The 24,356-nt window shown below is 38.4% G+C and overlaps 2 protein-coding genes across 4 annotated transcripts in view; one reads left to right on the top strand and one right to left on the bottom strand.

Moving 5' to 3' along the window:
* LOC133991237 (casein kinase I-like) overlaps positions 1-8,565 on the bottom strand; it is a 20,108-nt gene extending 11,543 nt beyond the window's left edge. For all 3 annotated transcript variants that reach the window (XM_062429735.1, XM_062429733.1, XM_062429734.1), the window contains exons 1-4: positions 8,435-8,565; positions 5,478-5,518; positions 1,459-2,616; positions 1,147-1,216 (exon numbers count right to left, since the gene is read on the bottom strand). In XM_062429735.1, the coding sequence (XP_062285719.1) occupies positions 1,147-1,216; positions 1,459-1,740 (352 nt within the window). In that variant the 5' untranslated portion in view covers positions 1,741-2,616; positions 5,478-5,518; positions 8,435-8,565. The remainder of the gene's footprint in view (positions 1-1,146; positions 1,217-1,458; positions 2,617-5,477; positions 5,519-8,434) is intronic.
* Positions 8,566-17,289: 8,724 nt separating this feature from the next.
* mrpl37 (mitochondrial ribosomal protein L37) lies at positions 17,290-23,189 on the top strand. Its single transcript, XM_062429731.1, has 8 exons — positions 17,290-17,749; positions 18,756-18,939; positions 19,906-20,021; positions 20,243-20,428; positions 20,518-20,672; positions 20,833-20,964; positions 22,710-22,784; positions 22,913-23,189. The coding sequence occupies exons 1-8, from the start codon at positions 17,383-17,385 to the stop codon at positions 22,988-22,990; spliced, it is 1,293 nt and encodes a 430-aa protein (XP_062285715.1). The 5' UTR covers positions 17,290-17,382; the 3' UTR covers positions 22,991-23,189.
* The last annotated feature ends 1,167 nt before the right edge of the window (positions 23,190-24,356 follow it).

Below are 24,356 nucleotides of genomic sequence, written 5' to 3'. Positions count from 1 at the left end.
ATGGTTGAAAGTTCCATCAAAATATGATAAGTGGACATAAAATGATTTTGTAAAACAAAAATATTTTCAAGCGTCGAGAATAAATATTATTCTTAAGTAAAAAGCTCAGGTGTGTCTTGGTATTTTATTCCTGTAAAACGTTTTAATAAATTCTGAGCTAATTGTTGCTGTGTATCTTGCAGTTGATTATGGCTGTCTTTACGTTTTAATGTGAAAATCCCAGCTATCTACTTTTGTAGGTCCTGTACTGTAAAATGCACCTTTTTTTCTGCTCAAGCAACATGATTGGCTAAAAGTATATATTGAAAACGAGGAGCTTATTTGGGGAAAAGAAAAAAACATTTTTAATCTTTGGATTAGGCGAAGTTGTCGAGGCATTAAAAGTCAAAAGGCTTAAGTCTTAAGTGTGTCCACTAGTCATTAGTGTTTGGACATCTCTGTCCACAGAGGCAGCTGTGTCCTGATGAGCTAAAACAAACTGTCTCCACCAGGCTGACTGACAGTAGAAATTTACTGAACCGAAACAGTTTGAATGTCAGCTCCAGGGGAAGAAATCGACAGTGTTTGTATTTATTGATTCATTGATTTTACTTCCCAACCCGCCCACAGTAGCAGGCAGAGAGAAGCAGGGCTTGTAATGGAGCCTTGATCAATAAACATACCCTAAATAAACTCAGAGCACATAAACAGCAGGAGATTTGTGTGATTTAAACAGCTGCCTCTGGAGATTATGCTTCACTAAATGCACCAGAGAATAAAAGAATAGACTCTGAGCATAAAAAAACATGGGAGATACAGACTGACGCACATGTTGATTGATAAATCTGATAAAAATAGATGTGTATCTGTTCATCACATCCACGCCTCTTTTATATAATGAATATTTGTTGTAAATACGTTTGGCTTGTTATTCTAATAAACATTATGAATTAGGCAGGAAAGCCATCAGGTGTTCTTGTCCTTGTTGCTACACTAACTTGTACTGGCTGATCAAAGGGGGGAGGAGCTTGAACCTCCCACATGTTAGAGTGGAAAAAAGTGACGATACACAGCTATGTTCTGTATAAATGTTGGTTTCACACAAACCCTTCCATTACCCCTGAATCTCAGAGCAGAACTCCCGACCAATCAGACACTGGTTCTCACCTGAACTTCCCAGCTGTTTGTAGAAGCGATATTCTAGATGCAGCTGCGGTGCCCGTGACTTGATTGGCTCCTACAAAGACGGATGGAGAGATTCATTCTTTGTCATAAAATAGAGGTATTAAAACTCAGAAAATACTATTCATAATACTAGGAGATCATCGGGTTAATAGGAATTTGCATTTCTCTGACAATACTGTTATAAAGGGTAATTAAACCCACATTTAAAACAGGTACCGGGGATAGAAAAGTGCAATTTATTTCATTGAGTAGCCCTACAATTCTATAAACTAGTTAAAGATAAAGGATGTTTACCAGTTTAATAGCCACGTATTCATTGGTGTATAGATTCTTTCCGAGTCTCAGCTCCCCAAAGTTCCCGCAGCCGATCTTCTTCCCAACCCGGAAGTTCGGTCCGACCATCAGGACTCCGGAGTTGGAGCCGGTGCCGCGGCCGCCGTGCCCCGACCGACTCCCCGTCTTCCCGGACATCCTCTTTCCCTCCTCCGCCTCCCCTTTCCCTCCACCTCCACCACCACCTCCTCCTCCTCCTCCTCCGCCCCCTCCTCCCCCTACTCCTCGCTTGTCAAAGTCCATCAGTTTGTGGTAGCCCGGCCTCTCCACGGTTAAGCCGATTCCATGCAACCAAAACAACCACCAAAACGACTGCCCAGCGGCTCGACTCTGCAGAGGTTAAGGTGATTTGCTTTGGGCCAGGCTGAGCTGCACTGGGTTTGGGGTTTTAGAAGGACTTTAAAAGATGACAGGGGCTGAACGGCGGTAATGCACAGTGAATCACGACAGGTGAGAGATGAATTCAACAAAAAGAAAGAGATTTCACAAAAACACCACAGTGATGAGGGCTGATGAAAGTGAAAGATGGAGGGAAAAAAATCAAAAAGCTGATGATTTCTAGGGTGGGGTGGATGGATGAGTAAAATGAAAACAGAAATGAAGAGATGATGGGGTAAGGGGGCACCACTACCAACAGGTTAAAACCCCCTTGTAGGGGCCAGAGATGGTGATGGAGGGGAGGAGGATAATGGACTGATCTGTCACCATACACAGTTAGCCATATGCCAACATGCTATATTAAAACCGGGAAGCTAAGCTAGCTTCAGCCTCGGACATACCAGTCCACCATCACACCATCACAATAAACCTCCGTCAGCAAAACACCCATGCACCCGAACCCCAGTGCAGACTTGGACGACAGAAATGTGTCGAGTGGATCAGACGACTTCCAGATCTTTCCCCCTTTTTCTTACATCTGATATTCAGGTGAGACTCGACTCTTTAGCTGTTTGATTTATTGCCATAGGTCTCAGCGAGCTGCTTTTGAGAGCGTGTGTTCCTGTAAATGCTGCGCAGCTGTCGCACAGAGGCTCTGCTTGTTGAGGTGAAGGGGAAGCTGTGGGTGGCCCTTCTGGGGTGTGAGGAACGCTTCGTGATGAGGTTTTCAAAACGTATCACCTGAAAGACAGACAAGAAAAGAAAACAAAGATTAGATTCTATTCAAATGAGTTCACAAAAACTCAACTGTATTTTAATATTTAACGCTCAGAAGACAAGATGTTAGAGGTGTGAACAGTGACCTGAGTATTCTGGTGTTGTGCTGAACCCCTGGGAGATGAATCACATTGTGCTTGAGTTTCAAACACATGCATTAGTATCACATTTTATATGTTTTCCTTTAAGTGCTGATGTGTATTAACTAGAGCCGACCAATATATCGGTCAGCTGATATTTTTGGCCGATATTGCAGATATATCGTGTTGGCGTATACGTTGTCTGATATACACCAATATTTTTTTTACTCCTTAATATTGGTATCGGCATCAGCTCCAAAAATCCAGTATTGGTCAGCTTCTAGTAGCAATCACAATAATCAGATCCTGACAATTATGATCCACTAATTCAAACGTATTAGAATTGAGAGAGCAGGCCAAAAAGTTGACTGCCCAAAGAACATTAGGGATGTTTACATGTTCCGTTTTTTAACATTTAATAACAGAAAAGAACTGAAGGCCACATTTGGCCTTTTAACCAAAAAAGAAAAACCAGGCCAGATCTTCCTCCAGGAGGAAAAGGACATGTTCTCTTGTGTTTTCTGATTTCCTCTTCTAATAATAACACTCATCCTGGCTACTCTGATTCCTTCCTTCTCTCCTCACAGTTTTCCTTTCCTTCCTGCTCTCGTTACTGATACAAAACGGTAACTGACAATGTGTTCATTTGTATTTATTAGGATGCAGCTAGACAGGTGCAGCATGGATGTTATTGTATTAGAAACACAAACAGCTTATTAAAAGATAAGAGCTTGGTTGTTGGCTTGGAGGCATCCTCCCATTGAGTTATCATTACTGCTTTCTTTATTTAACTGCTGCACATCTAATACGTCTAATTAATTCACTGTCTGGAAACAGTTAGAGATTCAATTAGTTCTGTTTTATGAATGAATACATTCCTGTAACGTGGTAAAAGACACAGCATTATTTCTACTTATTAAACATATGAGATACAGCATTCTTTTAGCCTTAGAATCATTTAAAAGAATCTGTCACAGCACACCAGGCGTGTCTCATTTAATCAACTCATCTCAGTTTTCAGACAGCTGATAGGTTGAATCATGTGTGCTCTTGATTGGTTGGAATCTTGACAGAATAGCTCGGACATAAATAGTGACATCTTCTGCTCTGTCACCAAACACACGCAGTGAATGGGAGTTAGTATGGGAAAAGATTATAGGTGTTAACAAAGGTCACAGACAACGTTGACGTACATAAGTACAGGTTTTTCCTGGCATTGTCTGTGTGGGTCAGCTTTGGAATAATAGTTCACGGCCACGTCTTTTAGTCGTGGTAATGATAGAGAGAGAGATGGTAGGGAGAGAGAGAGAGAGAGAGAGAGAGAGAGAGAGAGAGAGAGAGAGAGAGAGAGAGAGAGAGAGAGAGAGAGAGAGAGAGATGGTAGAGAGAGAGAGAGAGAGAGAGAGAGAGAGAGAGAGAGAGAGAGAGAGAGAGAGAGAGTGCGTACAGCTGCCTTTATGGGGGATAAATAAAGCTGTACTGAATTGAATTGATAACAGTGAGGAGGAGGAGGAGGAGGAGGAAGAGGAGGAGGAGGAAATGTCTGAGATAATGGACGATGCCGAACATGTCTGGACATCTCCTCTGATGTCATTAGCAGGAATAATATGACTTATGAACAACTGCAGAATAAGCCAAATGTTACTTGTGTGGTTTTTTTATTTCTGAATTTCTGCAAAGACTACATTAACCCTCACATACTGTTCAGGATCAAATGTGACCCCTTTTTTCATTTGAAAGCAGTAAATCCTTCTAAATACCTCTTACTCTTAGCCTGGAATTTGATTACTTCTCCTTAAAACATTTGAGTGCAGCTGATACATATCACGTTTACAGTTTTTGACCCATATTTATTTAAACTGTTGCATTCATTACATTTAATATAGTTCATGTTTTTCTCCATAAACAAAAAGTGTGAAAACTGAATAATAAACGACTCTCAGCTCTCGGAAAGCTTCATTAAAGATTAATGTTGCTCATTATCTGTGACTGATGGTGTATTCATGAGTGGTTTGTTGTGCAGAAATGTGGTAGAGACTAATTAAGAGGGGATACTGTGAAGAGTTTGAATATGAACAGTATGTGAGGGTTAAAAAAACATCTCTATTTAATCTGTACCACTGCCCTCGCAAAAACAACTGTGCAGGTTACTGTCTGGTTGTGTTATTGATGGTCTGATTTCATCAAACCATTATAACTAGAAGCACACTGGGGTATATGTGTGTAGCCAATAACTGTAGCTACTGAATGCGTGTGAAAAACAGCTGATGGTGACACCAATCTATGAACACAGCGGGGATTCAGCAGGACCTGCGAGCTAATACGTGCGTCTGACAACTTGAATTCGGGAACTGTGCTCGACTCAGTTTATCAAATGAGGGGAATTAGGGTTGCTCGAAAGTTAAAAAAACAAGGTTGGGAGACTTTGCTAGGATCGGCTTATACAATTACACCACTCAAGTTAGATGTATGCCTTTAATTACATCGCCTGTAGCAGGTCAAACACTGCTCTTTTTTTGTGGTTGTTGTTGTTGTTTTTTCTCCCTCCCACTGAGGCCTCTATCAAATTGAGCAACCTACAGCAAAAAAAAAAAAAATCAATGCTGCTGTATAGGCCGTATAGGAAAGAGAGAGAGAGGGTCAGGCTTGTGTGAAGAGAGAGAGAGAGAGGAAGAGAGAGGCACAATCACTCCCACACTCCCACTATCTTTGGCCTGGGCTAAAGAAAGACTTTGAAAATCTTACTTTTTCTCCACCACAGGCTGTCTTCTGTAAAAATCTGCCTTCTGCAAAAAAGAAAAAAAAAACACTTTGAGGTTAAGAAGTTGCTACTAAAGTTTGATTTTCTCTACTACAACCTCCTCTAGAGCCATATACATCAATGGAGATCCTGCTTTACTTTACATTGTATTTGCCTGTTAAAAAGTAATATTTTTTTTTTAAACACTGACTGCTAACCGACTGTGTTTTGTTGTTCTCGAGCATTGCAGTGAAAGTTTAGCAGTTTCTACACCCACTGAACTGCATGCAGCCCTCCACTGTATCCACTCCACACAAGCACGCCACAGGCTACAAAACCTGACCTCAATTACAAGGCAACTGGTGCAACAGATTCTACAGTTTCTCCACAAGAGGAGAAATCTGACGCACTGGAGAATCTTTTTTTTTTTTTTTTTTTTTTTTTTTAAATATGCCGACTTAGACATCACCAGGCTAAAATTAAGAATCAGACTGGAGACTGTGTGTTGGCACCTACTGGAAATACAAGGCAAGCTGGGTGTAAAAGTAGTGTTTTTATACATAAAAAAGTGAGTTATCTTCCATTTCTCTCTATCCCTGCTGTCTCTTTTTAACCCAGTTTACAGTTTAGCTTTACTTCCAAACTTTATCTCTTATTTAATTTTACTTTTTTAATCTATTTTTACCTGTTTTGTTTTTTTACTTTTAGTAAACTTTTCCTCTTATTCTCTTTTTTTATTTTACTTGATTTAATATTTGTTTTATATTGTAAATCCTAAATCTTTTGAGTTAAAAAAAAAAATCCTTTTCTTCACGTTGTCCTCAATCTAACCTGTTCTGTCTTATTATCAGCTTGTCAATCAACTGTGAAGCACTTTGAACTACATTAACCTGTATGAAAGCTGCTATAAATAAAGATTGATTGATTGATTGATTGATTGAGTTTCAGACAAAGGCAAACTACTGACTAAAATGTGACCACATCCACAAACACATTGTTTATGAGGGGGAATGAAATCAGCAGGTGGAGATACAGTTTAATTATGATTTCCCTCAGTGTGTTCTTTTGTTACTTTATTTTTAAAAAGTTCATGAACTTCATTCATTGGTGTCCTTGTGACAATATTTGAAACAGGTGAAACAACAAAAAGCCTAGTCCTTTGAAGGGAAGGTATTTTAAGTGTGTATGAAACCAAACAGCTAACTGAAAATTATTTCCCCATTTCACTTTTGCTTTAACTAAACATCCCCACAAACTACCCCCTTGTGAGAAGTGATGAAACACAGAACATCCACCTCAGGCCAGCTGACGACAACATGTGAGCAATGCTTACTAATAAAAACTTCCTCTGTACATTTCCTGTGAGATGAACGAAAACAATAGGCCTTGGCTATACCTCGGCTGTGATCGTGTTCTCACCCTACACCGGGTGGTCCTTCACACTGCCGGCCCACATAAAAGAAGTGCGCAGTGGCTTCTCAGTAGGGCTGGGTATCGTTTAAATAAAATGATGATACCAGCACCAATCCAAGTACCTTTAAAGTGATACTGATACCAGTTGAGTGCTTCATCTGATACCCATCATGTGAATAGAAGCATTAAATTACATAAAATTCCACCACTCCTCCACATCTAAATGATTTGATTTTTTACACAAGTCTTTAAATTATTAATATTTAGAAATCAAAGAACGCTTGCATTGATTGGCTGTGAGCAAGTCCATACAAATAGTCATATTTAGCTCTTTAGTGCAAAAAAGGATTGATTGCAGGTATCATTTGATGGGAGACATTTCCATACTACTTGGTATTTATTTCGATCAATACCTTAAAAGGTATCGAGTACCAACACCCAGCCCTACTGCTCTGTCTCAATTTGTGACCATTCCCAAATTCATGTTTACCCTGTTTAAATAACAAAACAACCACTGCCACTACTGTTTGTGCACTATAAGTCCACAATGTCCAATATGAATTGTTGCTGACAGTGTTAGGCATGGTATACAACATTTTAAATGTGTCTCTATATTAAGATATGCCACTTAAGTATCAATGGCACCTTACATTATAACTAGTGCATTGCAGTACTGTTGGCCCCCTAATGTTAGTTATAATAATCAATCTGTTCATTTCAAACTCTTCTTAGTAGGTAGTACCATGTTTTTTTGGTGGGATTGTTTAGGGGGAAATAACGCATATCTATAAGTATCAACATGGCCTTGTCTCACCACCCACACTTCAATGAATATCATAGCTGCACCACCTCACACTCATCTCTGTATAGATCTCAAAGCGCAGGTGAATACTTAAAAAGCAGCTGTAATACTCCTACAACTTAAAACTATTTACATTTCGCAATAGAAAGGTGTTGTATGACCAAAGGTATTTAGTTTGCTCTCGGAGCTAAAGCTAGCTGATACGCCTGCTGCAGTAGATTTCAACATTCACACAGCAGACACGGTCCAATAAGATGAATACACGCTTTTAATCGATACATATAGCTTATGTGTGACGCTTCTAATAACGTAGTGTTATTGCACGTTAAACTATGAATCGAGCTGGGTAACGCAGGAAGTTGGGTTTAGGCCACAGTAGTTTGTGTGTGTGACAGTGTTTGGCCTCAGTGTAGCTTCACAACGTTAGCTTCATTGAAACAATTCGGAAGTAACTTAGATAGCGAGAGAAAAAACGCAGTTGCAAAAGCAGAGAAGTCACGTCTGAGAACACGACGACAAAATAAGACAATGTAGCGAAAGAGATAAGTTAGCAAACAGCTGGCTACCCCACTTGCCAGCAGCTGTGGTGGGAACCCGACGTAGCCTAGCATGTTAGCCAGCCAGCCAGCTAACTAGCCAGTGTTGGCTAACGTTGAATTTCTGCCCCTACAGACAGCCATTCATAAACATAGCCCGCTAATTAAACAAAGCTAATTCGTGCAAAAGTTCGAAAAAGAGCGTACGTACCTAAACGGATTTCCTTCCTGTCGCTATTTTTTCTAGCTCGTAATAAATGTATTCTTATGTTCTTCGTCTCGTTTTCCTGCTCATCTCTTTTTTCTGTGGATGTTTGGCTAACCAGCTGAAAAGCCTCGCCAGAGCTCGTAACGCCATTTGCGTAGATGCAGATAAACACGCAAGCACTAAACGGAAGAAGCGAGCGTAAACTCCTTTGAGGAATGTCGACAGAAATCTTGTGAATGCGTATGTGTGTCTGTGTGCGTGTGCGTGTGCGTGAGAGGGGGTCCCGCACACTTTGATTTGTGGAGAAAAGTTGTTGGTTTTTTTTTTTTTACTTTTATCATCACTTACTGAAATAAGTACGAGTGTGTGTATGTTTTTAATACGTTGTGTGTCTTTGCTATTATTATGACTCGATTTTTAAAAAGAGTTGTTGAATGGCGTAGAAAGCCTTTCATATAGATCTTCACTTTTTAGGACATCAAAGTCAAGTCATCTTTATGACAACAGCACTTTACCAATCACATTAATGCACCTTTTTCTCAAAATAAAAAAAGCTGCTAAACTGGTGTATTATGTTTTATTGCACGACTGCTAATTGTGTGTCTGAAATATTTGGTTTTTATTTTAAGTATGATCATTTTTAGTAGCTATTTATTACTGTTTTTAATGCACTGACAGAAGCTAGTGAGAAACAGTATTTCATTTCATTCTGTGTATGCAAATAATAGTGAAATGACCATAAAGTGTATCTTGAATCTTGAATCCAGTTATTTACATAATTCAATAAAGTCATCATGTGTAACATTTGGTTTCAAATCCTAATAAAGTATGTAGTTCTGGCATGTTTAAGGGACTTTTTACTCCATGTCTGATCATCAGCAAGTGAATCACATGCTCATTTGAAATAATGGCGTGATCAAAACTTCCCCCATGATTGATGTCAACCATGTCTGGATTATTTAGCATGAGTTCACAGTGTGTCAACTGCTTGTTTGCATTTGGTTAATTACTCCTTTTTACATTTTTTTTTAAAGGAATCTGTACCTATTACACACATTATAAACTGGAGCATGTCCCTTAGTATCTTTATCTCGTGGTCCTGTTCTTGCATGCGTGGCTTGTGTCAAAATCTACCATATTGTAGTTGAATTTAGTTTACATTGTGCTCACATGATGCATATTCTTAAATAAAGCTATGTCAGATCAGTTTGCTGTTTGGCACACAAAAAGATGTAGTGTTCCAGTCAGAAGCCAAATGAGCTATATCAGCATATCTATTTTGACTAGGTATATATATAGTGATGGTGTCATGTCGAATGTACTTATTTTAAACTTATAATTTGCAACTTTAATGTTATAGAAGCATCTTTAACCAAAACCCTCCCAAAAGAAGCTGTAACACCCTATAATTTTATAGAAGTAGTATGAGGCTGCTGTGGATATGATTATTAACCTTTATTTTCATAAAACTCAGAAATTTTAATGTTGAAACAATGGTCAGCTTCTGTTACAAAGTGTCATTTGTCGTTTTTGATTGGACAGATAACAACTAATGATTTCCTGTTATTATACTGACACTAGCAATAATGTTCATTTTAGTGCGTGTACTTTCTGTCACCTTTTTTTTTTTTCAACGCTGAAGCAGATGTGGGGATTTTTTCCCCGCTCCCTTTACCTGCCATGCATACAGGTTGGTCAGTGTTATCAGCAGTAACCTTTTCTACAATGGTTATCACAGCCTTCATCTGTTTAAAAAACGCAGAGCTGTACATCCTGTCTGGCTCTTGGCCTCTATCAGTAGCTTCTGTCAATCTGACAGTTAGTCAGTGCTTTATACGTCAGTGTGAAATATACCTAGCACTGAAACCACACACACACACACGAGTGACAGTGACAGGTGGACAGATACACAGGTGGAAGGAATCAGAAAAAATCAGATATGTTGTTTCTGCTGATGAGTTTGCTGTACTGGACTCAAACTGAAGGTGAGCTTTTTAGTTAAAAAAATGATTAATATTATTATTATTACTTTACATTCATATTAATTAGTTGTGTATTTGATATAGTGATGACAGAAGCTATATTAATAAAATCATTGTCTATCATTTAGTTGTTTTTATGTATTTTTGTTATTGCTGTTCGTAAAAGCTACAAACAGTGAACGTATAAGGATAAGAAAAAACTACAATAGCCACTAATACATTAGTTATAATAGAAGCAGATGTATGAAAATAGGATACAGTGTGTGTTTGGAAGAATTCACAATTTAGTATAATGCCCTGTAACATCTGTCAAGGGATTACAGATGAAAAATATCATCTAATTTGGCATATTTGCAGCAATGTTAATTAATGTGCACTGTCACTCTTAAATAAAACAATAAATACATAAATGTACTAATTAACCCAAACAGGAAGAAAGATATCAAACCTGCAATACATTTCATAATATTCAAATATTCAATATATAAATGTGCATTATGCAGAAGTTCCTGAGTTTATATACATGCACAATGTTCCTGGGATTTACATAGTAAGGTTAAGTAAATATGAAATTACAAATGTGATGTCTATATGTTTTATATGTTATATGAACTCTTCACATCAGTTTTAATTCACTTAAAAGGTTGCTCATGGGGGAATGTTGGCTCTCTTTAAATTAAACTAAAGAGTACGGTCCAGACCTGTTCTATGTGAAAAGTGCCTTGAGATTACTTTGTTGTTATTTTGCCTCTAGGAAAACATGTGTAAATAATAAAATGAATTATGGCTAAATTCCATTTAGCTGCTTCTGTTTCAGGGTCCTGATGCTGTGTATGCTGGCTCGCAGTGAAATGACTGAGAAAGTGGAAGAGAATAAAGCCATCATCAATGTTATTAGTAACACCTGTGCTTATAATACTATGACATGTCAAAATGTCTGCGGTGAAAAAGGCTTATAACACTATCAGCAGAGAAGCTTTCTACTTTAACACTATTATATTATATTATATTATATTATATTATATTATATTATATTATATTATAGTCCCTTTTGTTACCATGTTGTTGTCATAGTATACAATATTATGACAGCTGCAGTTCCATAGAGTATCATTCAACATAATGGGTAGTCTAACTAATCCCCAAAATCATGAGTAAGACAGCACTTCATGACATTACATTATATTACATAATATTTTCATGCACTAACATTTCATGCATACACTGCTCCTCCGCAAAGTGACGACACTCAATCCTACTAACCTAAAAAAGTCAGTTCCAATTGATTTTGAGCAAATGAGTCCACAGTAAAAAATTCTACTCTAGAAACTTAAAAATACTGTGATTGTGGTGTGAATTCTATGTTTAAATGAATCTTGTCTTTTTATGACTACCTTCACTGCAGCTACCTACACAAAATGCGGCAAAACTTCTATGACTTTTTATGGAGATAAAGTGGAGCTTCATGCTGGAGAAAGCATCAAACTGACCTGTGAGTTCAAATGTTTGGAAGCCAAACATGTCGCCCAGCTGTGGAAAAACAGAGGATATGAGGTATTTGTAAGAGTTTTATAACATTTATAATTCATTACAGCGTGAATTAAAGTGATATGAAATATACTTTTGATTATGCACCAAAGTCTTACAAGTAAATGTGTTCTCTTGTCAAGGTTAAGGTTAGTATGATTCTGGTCATTTACATTATTTGCAACGTGTGCATTAAGCACTTAATGTGTGAGAAAGTGCTATGGTTATACTGTGATGTAAAACCAGTGATGACAGCGTGTTAAAAGAAAATCAATGAAATATCACTTTATTTAGATATGACCTGTGTAATTCCATCCTAAATGCATTTTTCTTCCTTTCTACTCAACCAAATGTTCACCTTAACAGATCCAGTCCCTGGTTATCGCAATATCATTAACACTTGGTTAATAATGCAATTCAATACAAAATACAACATACAATACAACATCATCCGCAAAATGATTATAATGTTCAGTTTTACTTGGCAGTTTGTATTTCTATGGGAGCTTGTTACACTGTGAACCTAGTGGTTTCTTTTCTGAGCATGCATGTAGTGATGTAGAAGTGTATCCAGGGTGTGTCGGCACATCGCTGTGGTTTGTGGTTATAGGTGCAACCATGCACTCCTCACACTTCAATCTGTCGACCAGAGAAAGCAGTGAAATGTTGCCTTTCGTCCTTGCGTGTATTATCGCAACAATAACTGTTTTCTTCTCCTAGGGTGGTGTGTGCCTGGTCAATGCTACCTCCATCCAGCCCAGTGTGGCCCTCGTCCTGCATATCAGCTCTGTTACAAAGGCAGACTCTGGTTTTTACTCCTGCACGTTCCAGCCATCTGATACAATCAGCCAAATCTCCATTGAGATAGTTGGTAAGATGCTGAAGAACCCAGACTCAAATTCTACCACAGTGGCCCATTTCAAGTCAATGATTATTGTCAGGTGTAATGTATTCAAAAGCTCCATCTACAAAAATTACAAGTAATTAGTTCAATGGTATTGTATCAGTTAATATATTCACCTAATTACTTGCGATTTTGACTAACACGCTGTAAAGTTGAATGTTAAGAACAGCTACATATGTGACGTCTGGCGAGTAGTGATACTAATACTTTTTTTCTAGCGTCACCATGAGGTTCACATTTGTGATGTCATCGGGTCAACTGTTACTAATTGTATTGGGACCAATTCACAATCATCCATGTTGGAAATAAGTGTTTTCACTTTTACATGTTATCCCTGGGATTCTTTTTGTCTCAATCAATCACTGTATTGCCTAATACTTTGTATATGTCAAAGCTAATGGCATTCCCAACAGCCCCAGCTACGCATTGTGTATAGTGCTAATTAGCATGCTCACATCCTAGATTAATGATGGCACGGTAATGGTGCGTTCCATTTGTTCTCGGAATTCAGAATTTTAGAGTTCCCAATCAGAAATTTCAACTTGGAAGTCCCTTGAAGTCGGACATCCAACTCGGAATGTCCGACGAACCCCACCAGCCCCGACCTCAAAATCCAAGATTGTGTGCTTGTTCATCAACAGTGTGAAAGTTATAGTATTTTTTGTGTGTCATTGAATCAGTACACAAAGCACTGTCCAACTTCTATCTGTGGACATGTTGCTGTAGTGTTTATATGTGCAAAATAGAAAGAAATGTGTTTTTATCCACTGGTATTGCTATCAATGGCTAACCTAGCTAGAACTGGTTTTCTAACTTCTAAATTGCTGCAACCCTAACCCTAACATGTAGACAACATTTTTGGTGCTTGTGTATTACCATATTAAGTACAGGTATATGACATGAGTAACTTTCTTCTGTTGTTTCCTTTAGAAGGCTCCAGGCTTAACGCCTCTGCTAGCGCCCCTGACCCAGGTAACTTTACAACATCTGACCTGACCACAGCCAGCATGCCACTGTGTAACAGCGCCCAACTGAACACCAGTACAGCAGGTGAGAGCTCACAGCTTCTCAGAGGGCATACCGACTCTCCAGCATCATATCATATGCCGTATATCAAGCATGCACACTCACATTTCATGATTGCATGTCACGGAATGATTTATTATCACTTCACGATCTAAAAAATTCTTATTGACCATATTTGATGCCATAGCGAAAGACAAACTGGTATTTATCAGTACTTTCACTTTCAGCAATATGAAGATGTGTGAGGCTGTGATACAATAGTGTAGTATAGTTGTTGAATAGTCTGTGAAATATTAAACAAAAGTGCATTCACTTCACAAAATATTGTAGGCCTATGCGTCTCTCTTAAGGTGTTTTAAAAAATATAGGCCTATTACTCAGCGCAGTGTCATAGGTGAAGCTAAGGCAAATAATGACTCCTCACCTCCATTAGCATGTTGGGGTTAGGGTGTGTGTTTGCCAACATTTTTCCATGCAACAGCAGTAAAATCACAGGTGTAAATCTATATACAGTCTACGGTGTAAATGTTACAATTACTGATGGTTGAATTCCATTTAGCTGCTTCAGTTTCAGGGTCTTAGCGTAGCGCATTCTGGCTCACTGTCATACACTTGAACAAAGGCAGCTACAATGATATTAGTAATTCCTGTGCTTTTCTTGGTATGACAAGTCTAAATGTCTGCTGTGAAAAAAGGTCATGAGTACAAACCCACACCAGTTACTAGAAATGAATCATGAAGAAAAGGGGAAAGAGAACCTGCTGTGTTGTCTGATATTGTGGTCAATCCGCTGCTTTTTCATTGCAGCTGAAAACCAAATCAGGAAATATGTTGTGTAATTACTATAAAACCTTACACAAATGAAAATAAAGAGTAATTAAAACCACTTATTTCAATTTAAAATGTATGCTATTAAATTATTGTTTTTGCGCCATTCACAGTTGAGAGTATGACTTCCTGAGATTGACAATTGAGCAGTGTAAGGGATTATAATACAAAATTCAGCAGTCACATGTGGTTCTTTGACTGGATGGGTATGGAAGCCAAGACAGGCCATATGGTTATGAAATCTATAAACAATTTAATATTTAAATGTGAAATTAAAAATTCTTTGAAACCATCCAACTAACCCTCCTGTTGTCCTTCTATTGACAATGCAACGTTTGACCTCTCGGGTCAAAACTGACTGGTTTGGTTTAACTGTTTATAAGTATATGGTATAAATTATAACCCAATTCTATGTTAGACCTTTTATGCCAACTCATTCCAACATAATGTCACAGGCTTTACACATATTTTTGAAATGATGGTCAATAGGCTTAATTTAAATGAAACCTCATTTTTGAGATAGTTCCTGTTGTACAGGAGGGCTAAATAAGTTTCATGAAATATGTTTTACGTTGTCTTTTAAGGATTCCCAAATTCAAATTAAAAATGTAAGTGTCTAATATCTTAAACCCAATATTCAAGTTGCTCAAGATTGGAATGCTTAGATTGAGACTGCAAACCTAAAATTTGAAATGTTCCTCTACAGAATTCAAAGAGGAGAATTCAAAGTAAAGTAAAGTAAGTTAATATTCAGCAATGATTCAATTTTACAATTAGGTATTAAGTGTCTTATAAGATTCTAAGGATTACAAATGTTTGCTCTCATAGATTTCATTTTAAATTGTGTAAAGCAGAAAATTTATGAGACCACTATTTCTCTTATTCTCACATACAATATCATTCTGCTCATGTTTTTCCACCAAATGTTAATCCAAATGTATGTATCTGAAATGTGCTTTCCTGAAGTACATAAATAATCATTTTGAATAAATAATTTTAAACACTGCTTATCATTTTTTGCTTTAACTCTGCCTCCTTTCATCTCTATGTGTTCCTGCAGCTTTGCTACTGAGAGATTTTTATGTAAGCTCAGTCTGTATCCATCTGTGTCTACATAGGTCTGCAGGGTCAGGTGTGGTACTGGATGCTTCTGGGAAAAACTGCCATCCTCCTCCTCAGTTTGGTCTCCCTGGTCATAAAATACAGAAGATGATGAAAGGGATAATGAAAGAGAAGTGAAGAGAAGAGAAGAGAAGGATGCAGATCTCTCTCCACAACAATGCTTTGTTTCTACTGCATTCAAAACTTAATTCCATAATTGACTTTTTGCATTCTTTAATCCTCATATTAACTTAATGTTTAATGCCAATGAAGCAGATTCAGAATTGATCTCTTCTGGATTCTACAAATGAGTGTTTATGTTCTTGCTTCCCTGCTGAGTTTGAATATTAATGATGTATTTTGATTTGTGTTTCTCATGTAAATAATCTTTTAGCACATTTTATTCCCTGTTATTTTTTACTTTAATGTTGTAGGGGTGTGATGATACACTCAGCTCACAAGACGAGAAGAGTAAAAACAATTCTAATATATAAATATAAATTAAATAAAGAATCCAATTATCACAAATTATAACATATTGCTAATAAAAAAACACAGAAATAAAAGTAAATTGCACAAATCCTGTATATACACAAGTACAACAACATATAAATTGTGTTATAATTTGGTAGTGTGACTCATTTTACTTTTTGCATCATTAGGCTTTTTTGGACAACAAAAATCCCATTAAAAAAAAGAAGGAAAAAAAAGATGTTTGTGTTTTTCCACCAGAATTATGTTGCAGGCATTGTGGAGAAGGCCTTAAACCAGCCTTTATACCAACATGTATGGGAGATAAAAGTTACAGAAAATATAGTTCAATGTAAAAAATCATGATCACAATCACAATAAGTGATAATTAAATGTGAAAAATGTTGAGTTAAAGGGCGGGTTCATACATTTTCAGCAGTCAGGTGTCCATATGAACAGTGAAAGAGGTTTTCCTGTCTGTAATCATTCCTCTTGTTCATACTGACTAATAAAAGATTTCCTTCAAATGTGCTTTCAATGAGTGTTTCCCTGTTGAGCTGTGGTGGAAGTATAGTAACAAAAAGAGGGACTTTGGTACTAAAAAGACTGTAACGTTGAAATATAGAAGACTTGATTTGACTCATGTGGACGGCTGAAACTCCATATTAGGAGGAGTGTGGACACTGCATTGTAAGTGCATTATAAAGGGATCTTCTAATGGTTAGTACGAACAGGAGGAATGAATACAGCAGGAAAAAAATGTACTGTTAGTTTGGGCTCGTGACTATTGTTTTAAGACAGACTTTTAAAACTTGCCCTTTTTCATTTAGTGATTTATTGAAAAAGAGGTGAATATTGCTTGCATAATGTATTTCCTGTAAATCCTAGCTATGGTTTATGCTATAGCAGCTGTATGTAGTGTCCTCTTGTAACCTGCCGGGGGCGCTCTCTACTTCCATGAGTCTCTTTTACTGGCAAAAAAAAGTCGCCGAAGAAGTCAAAGGAACCAACATGTCGGCGCCCTACAGCAGCGTATACTTTGCCAGGCAATGACTTTAGTCAGATAAACAGCTTTTATCTAGAAAAAAGAAAGAAGCAGACCAGGAGGCGACATGTTTCCAGAAGCGGCAGCTACTCTCTTCTCTCAGGCCGTCCTTGTGAAGGCTTTGAGGCGGTTGTCAGCACATGGAGGAACCGGCGGCCTGCAGGCCCGCAGACATTTCACTACCACCCGCTGTCTGACAGGCAAGACCCATCCTGTACGGAAGCCCAAGGAGAAGGTGGACATCCCCGGATTGGAGAGGGTGACTTTTGGGGAGAGGATGCACTATATGCCGGGGCTGGCTAAACCCGTTAATCCACATTGGGAGAGGGATTACAAGGACCCGAGGTTTTACAGAACTCCCCCTGCTCAGGAGATGCCTCTGTATAAAGAGAAACCGTGTTATGTGTACAACCAGAGGACCAACGCACTGGAAGGTAAAGAGTCACACACCTGTGTAATACTACAAGCTCTGCCATTACTCCCAGGCTTTTACTACCTTATTCCCTAAACATTCTGGGGGTCATAACAACAAAGACTGGGTGCAAGAAAGAATCAGACCCTGACAATATTAGTTTAAGTGCTGTTTGGTTGATTATTGTTATGCCGAATTTATCAGAAAATCCCACTGATTCTTGACAAGTGTTGATCCATGTTTTAAAAGAGGTGCACTTTTGCCAGTGATCAAGAATTTATTAAACTTGCAGATTTTTAAATTAAGTTTGGACTGACTGCAAGAAATAATCAGACCAAATTATTAGTTTAAGTGCTGCTTGGTTGATTATTGTTATGCCGAATTGATCAGAAAACCCCACTGATTCTTGACAAGTGTTGATCCATGTTTTAATAGAGGTGCACTTTTGCCAGGGATCAAGAATTCTTCAAACTTGCAGATTTTTAAATGCAGTTTGGTTTACAGAGAAACATCAGAAAAAAGAGTGGTAGTCAAGATAAAATAAAGCTACCTAATAAAAAAATGATATAATCAAATGTCCACATAATAGTAGAACACACACGACCAGAACTATAATGTAAAATGTATCAATATAAAAACCTAATGAGCAGAAAATACAGAGGTAAATGTGAACATAACTGAGTTTCACCCACATCTACAAACTAGTATAACATGGTATTGAGGCTGCGTATTGACATGGTTACATTGCTGAATTTCATCCGTATCAACAGCCACCTGAGGCATATTTTTGATTTATGTTATTGGGCTATATAAATAAAATTGACTTGACTGAATAAATTTAACCTGGTCTAATATTTTATGTTAGTATGTATGTCTGTTATTATGATGAACTTCTTACTACTTTCATTTTCTCCTCTGATTGGAGTAGGTAGTAGTAGATCCAACCTGTTGCCACTGTTGCTGATAATGTTCCTTGTTGCACCTCACATCTTCATCACTCTCTTTCTCTCTCTCTTGCTCTCTCTCAGGTGTGCTTCAGGCTCTGTGGTTGACCAAAACCAAGCTGATCTCTGGTCTGCCCCCTCATCTCCTCTCATTGGTGGAGAATCCTGCCAATCAGATACCGAATCAGGACGAGCGGGTGCAGAACGCCATCAAACACGCCCGCTTCTGGGACACGACGGAGAACCGACCGAACAAGAGCAAATACAGGTAGAGTGTAAAGTCACGGTGACGTCCGTTTCATGTGTTAGATTAACAAACATTAAAACACAAGAAAAACTACAGACTGTGCTGCACATTTACAGACAATCTGATGCATATTCTATCTTTTTTTTGTACATTCCTTCTTTATATTCACAATAAAAACCGAAATAGTACTTTTACTGAATCTGTTAAATGAAGTGAAGTCCATTTCTCACGTACTAGATTACTTAATTGACAGAAACTGACACAGCAACTATTGTGATGACATATTTTCAAGCAAAAATGCCAAAAATTCACTGCTTACAATTTTTTAAATGTCTTATATTCTTACTTATTGTCTTACATCACAACAAACCAGCCAAACTGACAAAACAAGCATCTAAATATCACATTTTTGACATTGTTTACTACTTTCTGATCTTTTTATAGACAAAGTGAGTAACTGATTAATGAAAAATTGAATATAAGCATGGATTAGCTAACATTAATGTGAGATCAATGAGAGTTTTGTGGAATTTGTACTCTATTAACTATTTAACAACGGGATATAATGCCTCCTATAAATAAAAAAACAAGGCATAAAATTTCCTCTCTCCATACAAAGATGGAGCAGCTCACAGTTAATACAGGCAGCAGTGACATCAGAAAACTATTTACCAGCCAGTTTATTAAATGGGAACCTCGCCAAACAGTGAATACAGCCTGGTCATCACTCATTGAATCATGATAGAAACAGATCTTCACCTACACCCAGCTGAGTGGCTTATTATTGTTCAGTCTAGTCACTACAGTGTGTATTATACCATGTAAAGGAGCTTGCTGTTATATTCTGACATCTCCACCTAGTGGCGGCTGTGTAATTCAAAAGTAACAAAAGTGTTGACTCTGTAAATATGTGGTTTAATCTTGGTAGTTAATGGTAACAAACGCACATTTACCCTTCTTGCTTGTTTTTTTTTTCCCTTCCCGCAGCAACACACTTCTCTCCAACCTGCTCCATGTGTGTGCTACTCTACAAAGCAGTCACCCAGCGATGGGGAGGAGGCTCTTCGCTGACAAATACTCACTGGCAGCTTCATGGCAAAGAGGTATTATTGGATTAGAGGTACCCTTGCTAGAAGGGAACGGTGCTGCTGATGGTTTCTCACTATTAACTGACTGATTCTTGGCAGCGATAACGAGCAAAGGAAGTAGTAGCGTGCCAAGAAAGGCAGTGGAGGATTAAATCGATGAATGCTGCCTGGAATAATAATAAATCTGATTCTACTGAATGAATAGTTCTAATAGACTTCCAATCTTTGTGTTCTAGGTGAGGACCTGTTACAGATCAAGGGTCAGAACGGTTTACTGCACACCTGCATGGATCCTCTCCCGGAGGTTTCCGGTAAACAGGAAGTGGCGGACACGGAGGATCACGCCCTGAAAAGCTTCTACCCAGTCTCCCCCACCATCGACCTTCAGAAAATTAACCTTTACAAAGAGGTGAACTCGTCAGGTGAGGAGACGCCCGCTCCTGTCCCGATGCTATATAGAGATAATGGTGTGATAGTAGTCTGCGGTGTGACATTTCTCTCGTCCAATCAGGTTTCAGGGATGGCTACCCTTACCCTCATGCCCACACGCTTTACTTCCTGGACGGAGTGGACACTCGCTGTAAGCTCCGCCCGGATCAGTTCAGAGCCAAGATGGTCATGTTCGCCTTTGGGAACGCTCTGGCCCGCGCAAAGACACTGTATGGGGTAAGGACACACACACACACACACATTTATGAGAGTGGAATTGTCTGAGAACATACTGCTAGGCTTTATTTTATATCAATCATAATCATCCTTCTCTCTTTCTGCCTCCTATAATGTGTCCGTGTTTGTGTGTGTGTGTCCGTGTGTGTGTGTGTGTTAGCCCCAGCCCCAGCGTCTATTAGAACATCCTATAACAGTGCAGGCAGTGGGGTCCAATGGCAGAGTCTTCCACTTTCTGGTTTTCCAGCTCAACACCACAGATCTGTCAGGAGACGACGGCATCAAGAACCAGGTGACTCCTCTTTATTATATCAGCTGTACATGCTAAGTAACTGTATGAAATACTACATGTTAATAGCATGAGGTCAGTGTTGCTACAGTACTGCAGATATGAAAGAGTTAATGCTTTAATGACAGAACACACACCAGCAGCTCTGCAGTAAATACCAAGAAACCTACATTTAATTTTAATGTTATAATTAAAACACAAAAATCATTCTCCATCAAAATATTCCTGAAATTACAGCAAAAAGTCAAAATGCATTTAAAACATCCGTAGAACGTTCTCCAAGCGTTCCTGCTGCATCATCGTGCGAACCCAACAATCCTATACCCTTCACTGATATGCAACTCAATACAAACAGTGTATGCAGCAGTGTTGGAGAAGCTTCTATGGATGGTTTTGTTGTTCTGTGACTCTGGGTGCCGTGCAGCTTTTTGGGGAATCGGCGCCAACCACAGCAGCCACCTGTTAAAGCGATTAAGCGAGTATTTATTTCCAGTGGAGTATACCTTTTTAAGTTTTGCATCATGAGCTCACTCTTAAATCTATAAAATATCACGACATTATGAGTATTTTAGGACCAAATCTTTGCACTTTAATAATGGTTAATGCTTTAAAGCGGCAATCGCACCATTAAGTCACATTATCTTGTCCACATGATGAGGTGAAGCCTGAAGCATATTATTTGTATTAACATGTGATCTATATCTGGATACTGCATGTAAATACAGATGTAAATGCACCCTGAAAGTTTTTTTTATGACACTGTGATCTGATTGGCTGGACCCTCCCTGGATTGGGCAGCTTTATTTATATAATGCATTTCATACACAGGGGCAACTCTATTAAAATAATATACATTCAGCAACCTCTTCCTGCCAGCTAAAGCAAACCCCACAACAATAAAAGATATCCATTCATGGCACCGTCACATGACCTCGAGCACACCATGCTTGTCAACCGACAGCTCCAACCTATCTAATTTGCATATCTGCATCCAATCATAGTGCGGACACAACTTACAAAACAAGAACGTATTTTAATACCAGGTGTAAATACAAAAACGCCCATAGAAGATGAATATCTTAATCCAGACACATGTTAAGACCAGATGTAAATAAGGCCTTAGTGACTATTTGCAGGTGTAGATGGTGCGTTGTTGTAGCTGTTCACCATAGATTCTCTGGTTCTTTTCTCTCTACTGCTCTGTTTACTTCCCCTTGGCATTTTTAGCCACAAGTGTGGTAATGCAGTCTCATAACTGTCTGCAAACCACTGCTCTTTAGGTTTGATGCAACACAGCTTAAAAAGCAAATCATTGATCACTTCCTCTATTTTGGACTCCGTGGCTCTCCGTCCTGTCAGATGTCATCAGCACTGTTTAATACTGTTTACTGTAGATCTATTTCACAGGTGTAGCAGGAAAAAACACAGGTATAAAACAATAGCTCAGTTCCATTAAAGAGTCCAAGGTGGTCATACTGGTGAAACATCACCACAATAATCATGACCAAGTAGTATAACACTATAACATTATATTAAGCCATTATTAATGCTCATGATTCCACCTGTGCTTTTCCTGCTTTGACATGTCAATGCTGTGAAAATGGTCTTTATTAAAGCTGCAAAAAAAAAATCAGCAGAAAAGTGAAGTTTCCAACCACAGTCACAATCTACCATCAGATAAAAAAAAGGCCTGCTGTCAGAGTAGGTTTGCTGCTTCTCTATCTCATGACTTCTTCCATTACTTGCAGGTGTGGTTGGATGAAGACGCTGACCTCTATGAATTTGCAAAAGTGCGACCACTCATCAAGAAGAAGCAAGTGAAGGTACGACGACGCCAATATTTCAACAATTTGTGCATGAGAATGTGTCTTTTAAAAAAATTGTCCGGTCGCATGAGGTGCAGAGGTGTTACAGTTAGGTGATTCTGATTGGCTGCTGCGTGTCTCTGCAGGTACCAGCTGGTCTGACAGGATACAAACCCGAGACATTCAGCAAGTTCCTGGCACTGTACCTACACGGAGCTGTGTAGGACTACATACCTGTGTGTGTGTGTGTGTGTGTGTGGATGGACACACTCTGAGCAGTGAGTCACCAGACAAGTATGTATGTTTGTATGTGTGTGTATCTTCACTGTGTCAGGATTATTTAAACACACTGAAAGTTTCCAATTCATTCTGACACATTGACTCCATCTGTTTGTCTGTTCCTCCTGTGAGAACTCAATAAAAAAAAATCTGTCGTTCTGAATATGTACATCAGTGTGTTTTGAATTTTTTAAGAATATTTTGTATCATTTCTTCCTGTGAAGTTCTTACAAATGTTCATCCTCAAACTTATTATAACACATTACTGCTCATGTGAAGAGCCAGCAGGAACAGGCTCCATTAAGGCCGGGTGATGATAATCTATATAGATTAATCATATGGATGATTGTCAGGGCACAATATCTAGAAATGATGGAAATATCAGCATCATCAATTGCTGCATTCCAGCTAAATTAGCTTGTTCCCATATGCTTGTATAGCACACGGTGGCTCACTGTAATGAAATACTGCAACACTTGATGGAGCTTTGCCATCATTAATAATATTTTGAGGTATTTTATACCATGATTTGGAGGAGATATGTCAGGAAAAGAGCATGTCTACTGCTAGGCTGGCAGCTCGCCCCATCATTAACATTATTAATTATAACTGTGCTTAGTAATTCCGATACTTATAGTTACTTTGTAATGTGTTGTATTATTATGTCGCCATAATTATTCTGATGGGCATATTTTTTTTTGTAGAAAAATGAACTGATCACAGTGGAAATTGGTGCAGGCCGTGGTGTACATAGCTGTTATTCTTCATAGTACCACCAGGGGTCGCCAAGTTAGGATTTTAAAAAGTGGCTTTAACAGTGGCTTTAATCAGGTTGTATCAATGCAGTCAAAATGTCTTTTTAGAGACTGTGCAAGATTACATACATACATGTATCACTAGAAAAAATACACAGATATTTGACTAATGCAAATTGTGATTAAAACTTTGAAATGAGTCATCAAAGTTGCAATAAATCAACACTGGAGGAAATAGAGTATTTCAAACTTGTTTTATGCGCACAAGTGTGTAAAAAATGATTTGTTGATAGATTTTGCACTTTTCTATAACTTAGTTTCAAAGTTGCAGGGCGGCTGAACACTCCCACAGTCGTATTTCAGCACATTTCTCCTCCTGGAAAGGTGGACGACAGCAGTGTGAACAAGTCAACGCCCTCATATCACCCTGACAGGAGCAGCAACAACACACAGTTACACACACTGAGAACGGACAGACAGAGAGAGAGAGAGAGAGAGAGAGAGAGAGAGAGAGAGAGAGAGAGAGAGAGAGAGAGAGAGAGAGAGAGAGAGCATG

Source organism: Scomber scombrus, chromosome 11 (genome assembly GCF_963691925.1).
Source record: "Scomber scombrus chromosome 11, fScoSco1.1, whole genome shotgun sequence".
Taxonomy (NCBI): Eukaryota; Metazoa; Chordata; class Actinopteri; order Scombriformes; family Scombridae; genus Scomber; species Scomber scombrus.
The sequence above is the reverse complement of the archived record's forward strand: the minus strand, read 5'-3'. Positions and strand labels throughout refer to the sequence as shown.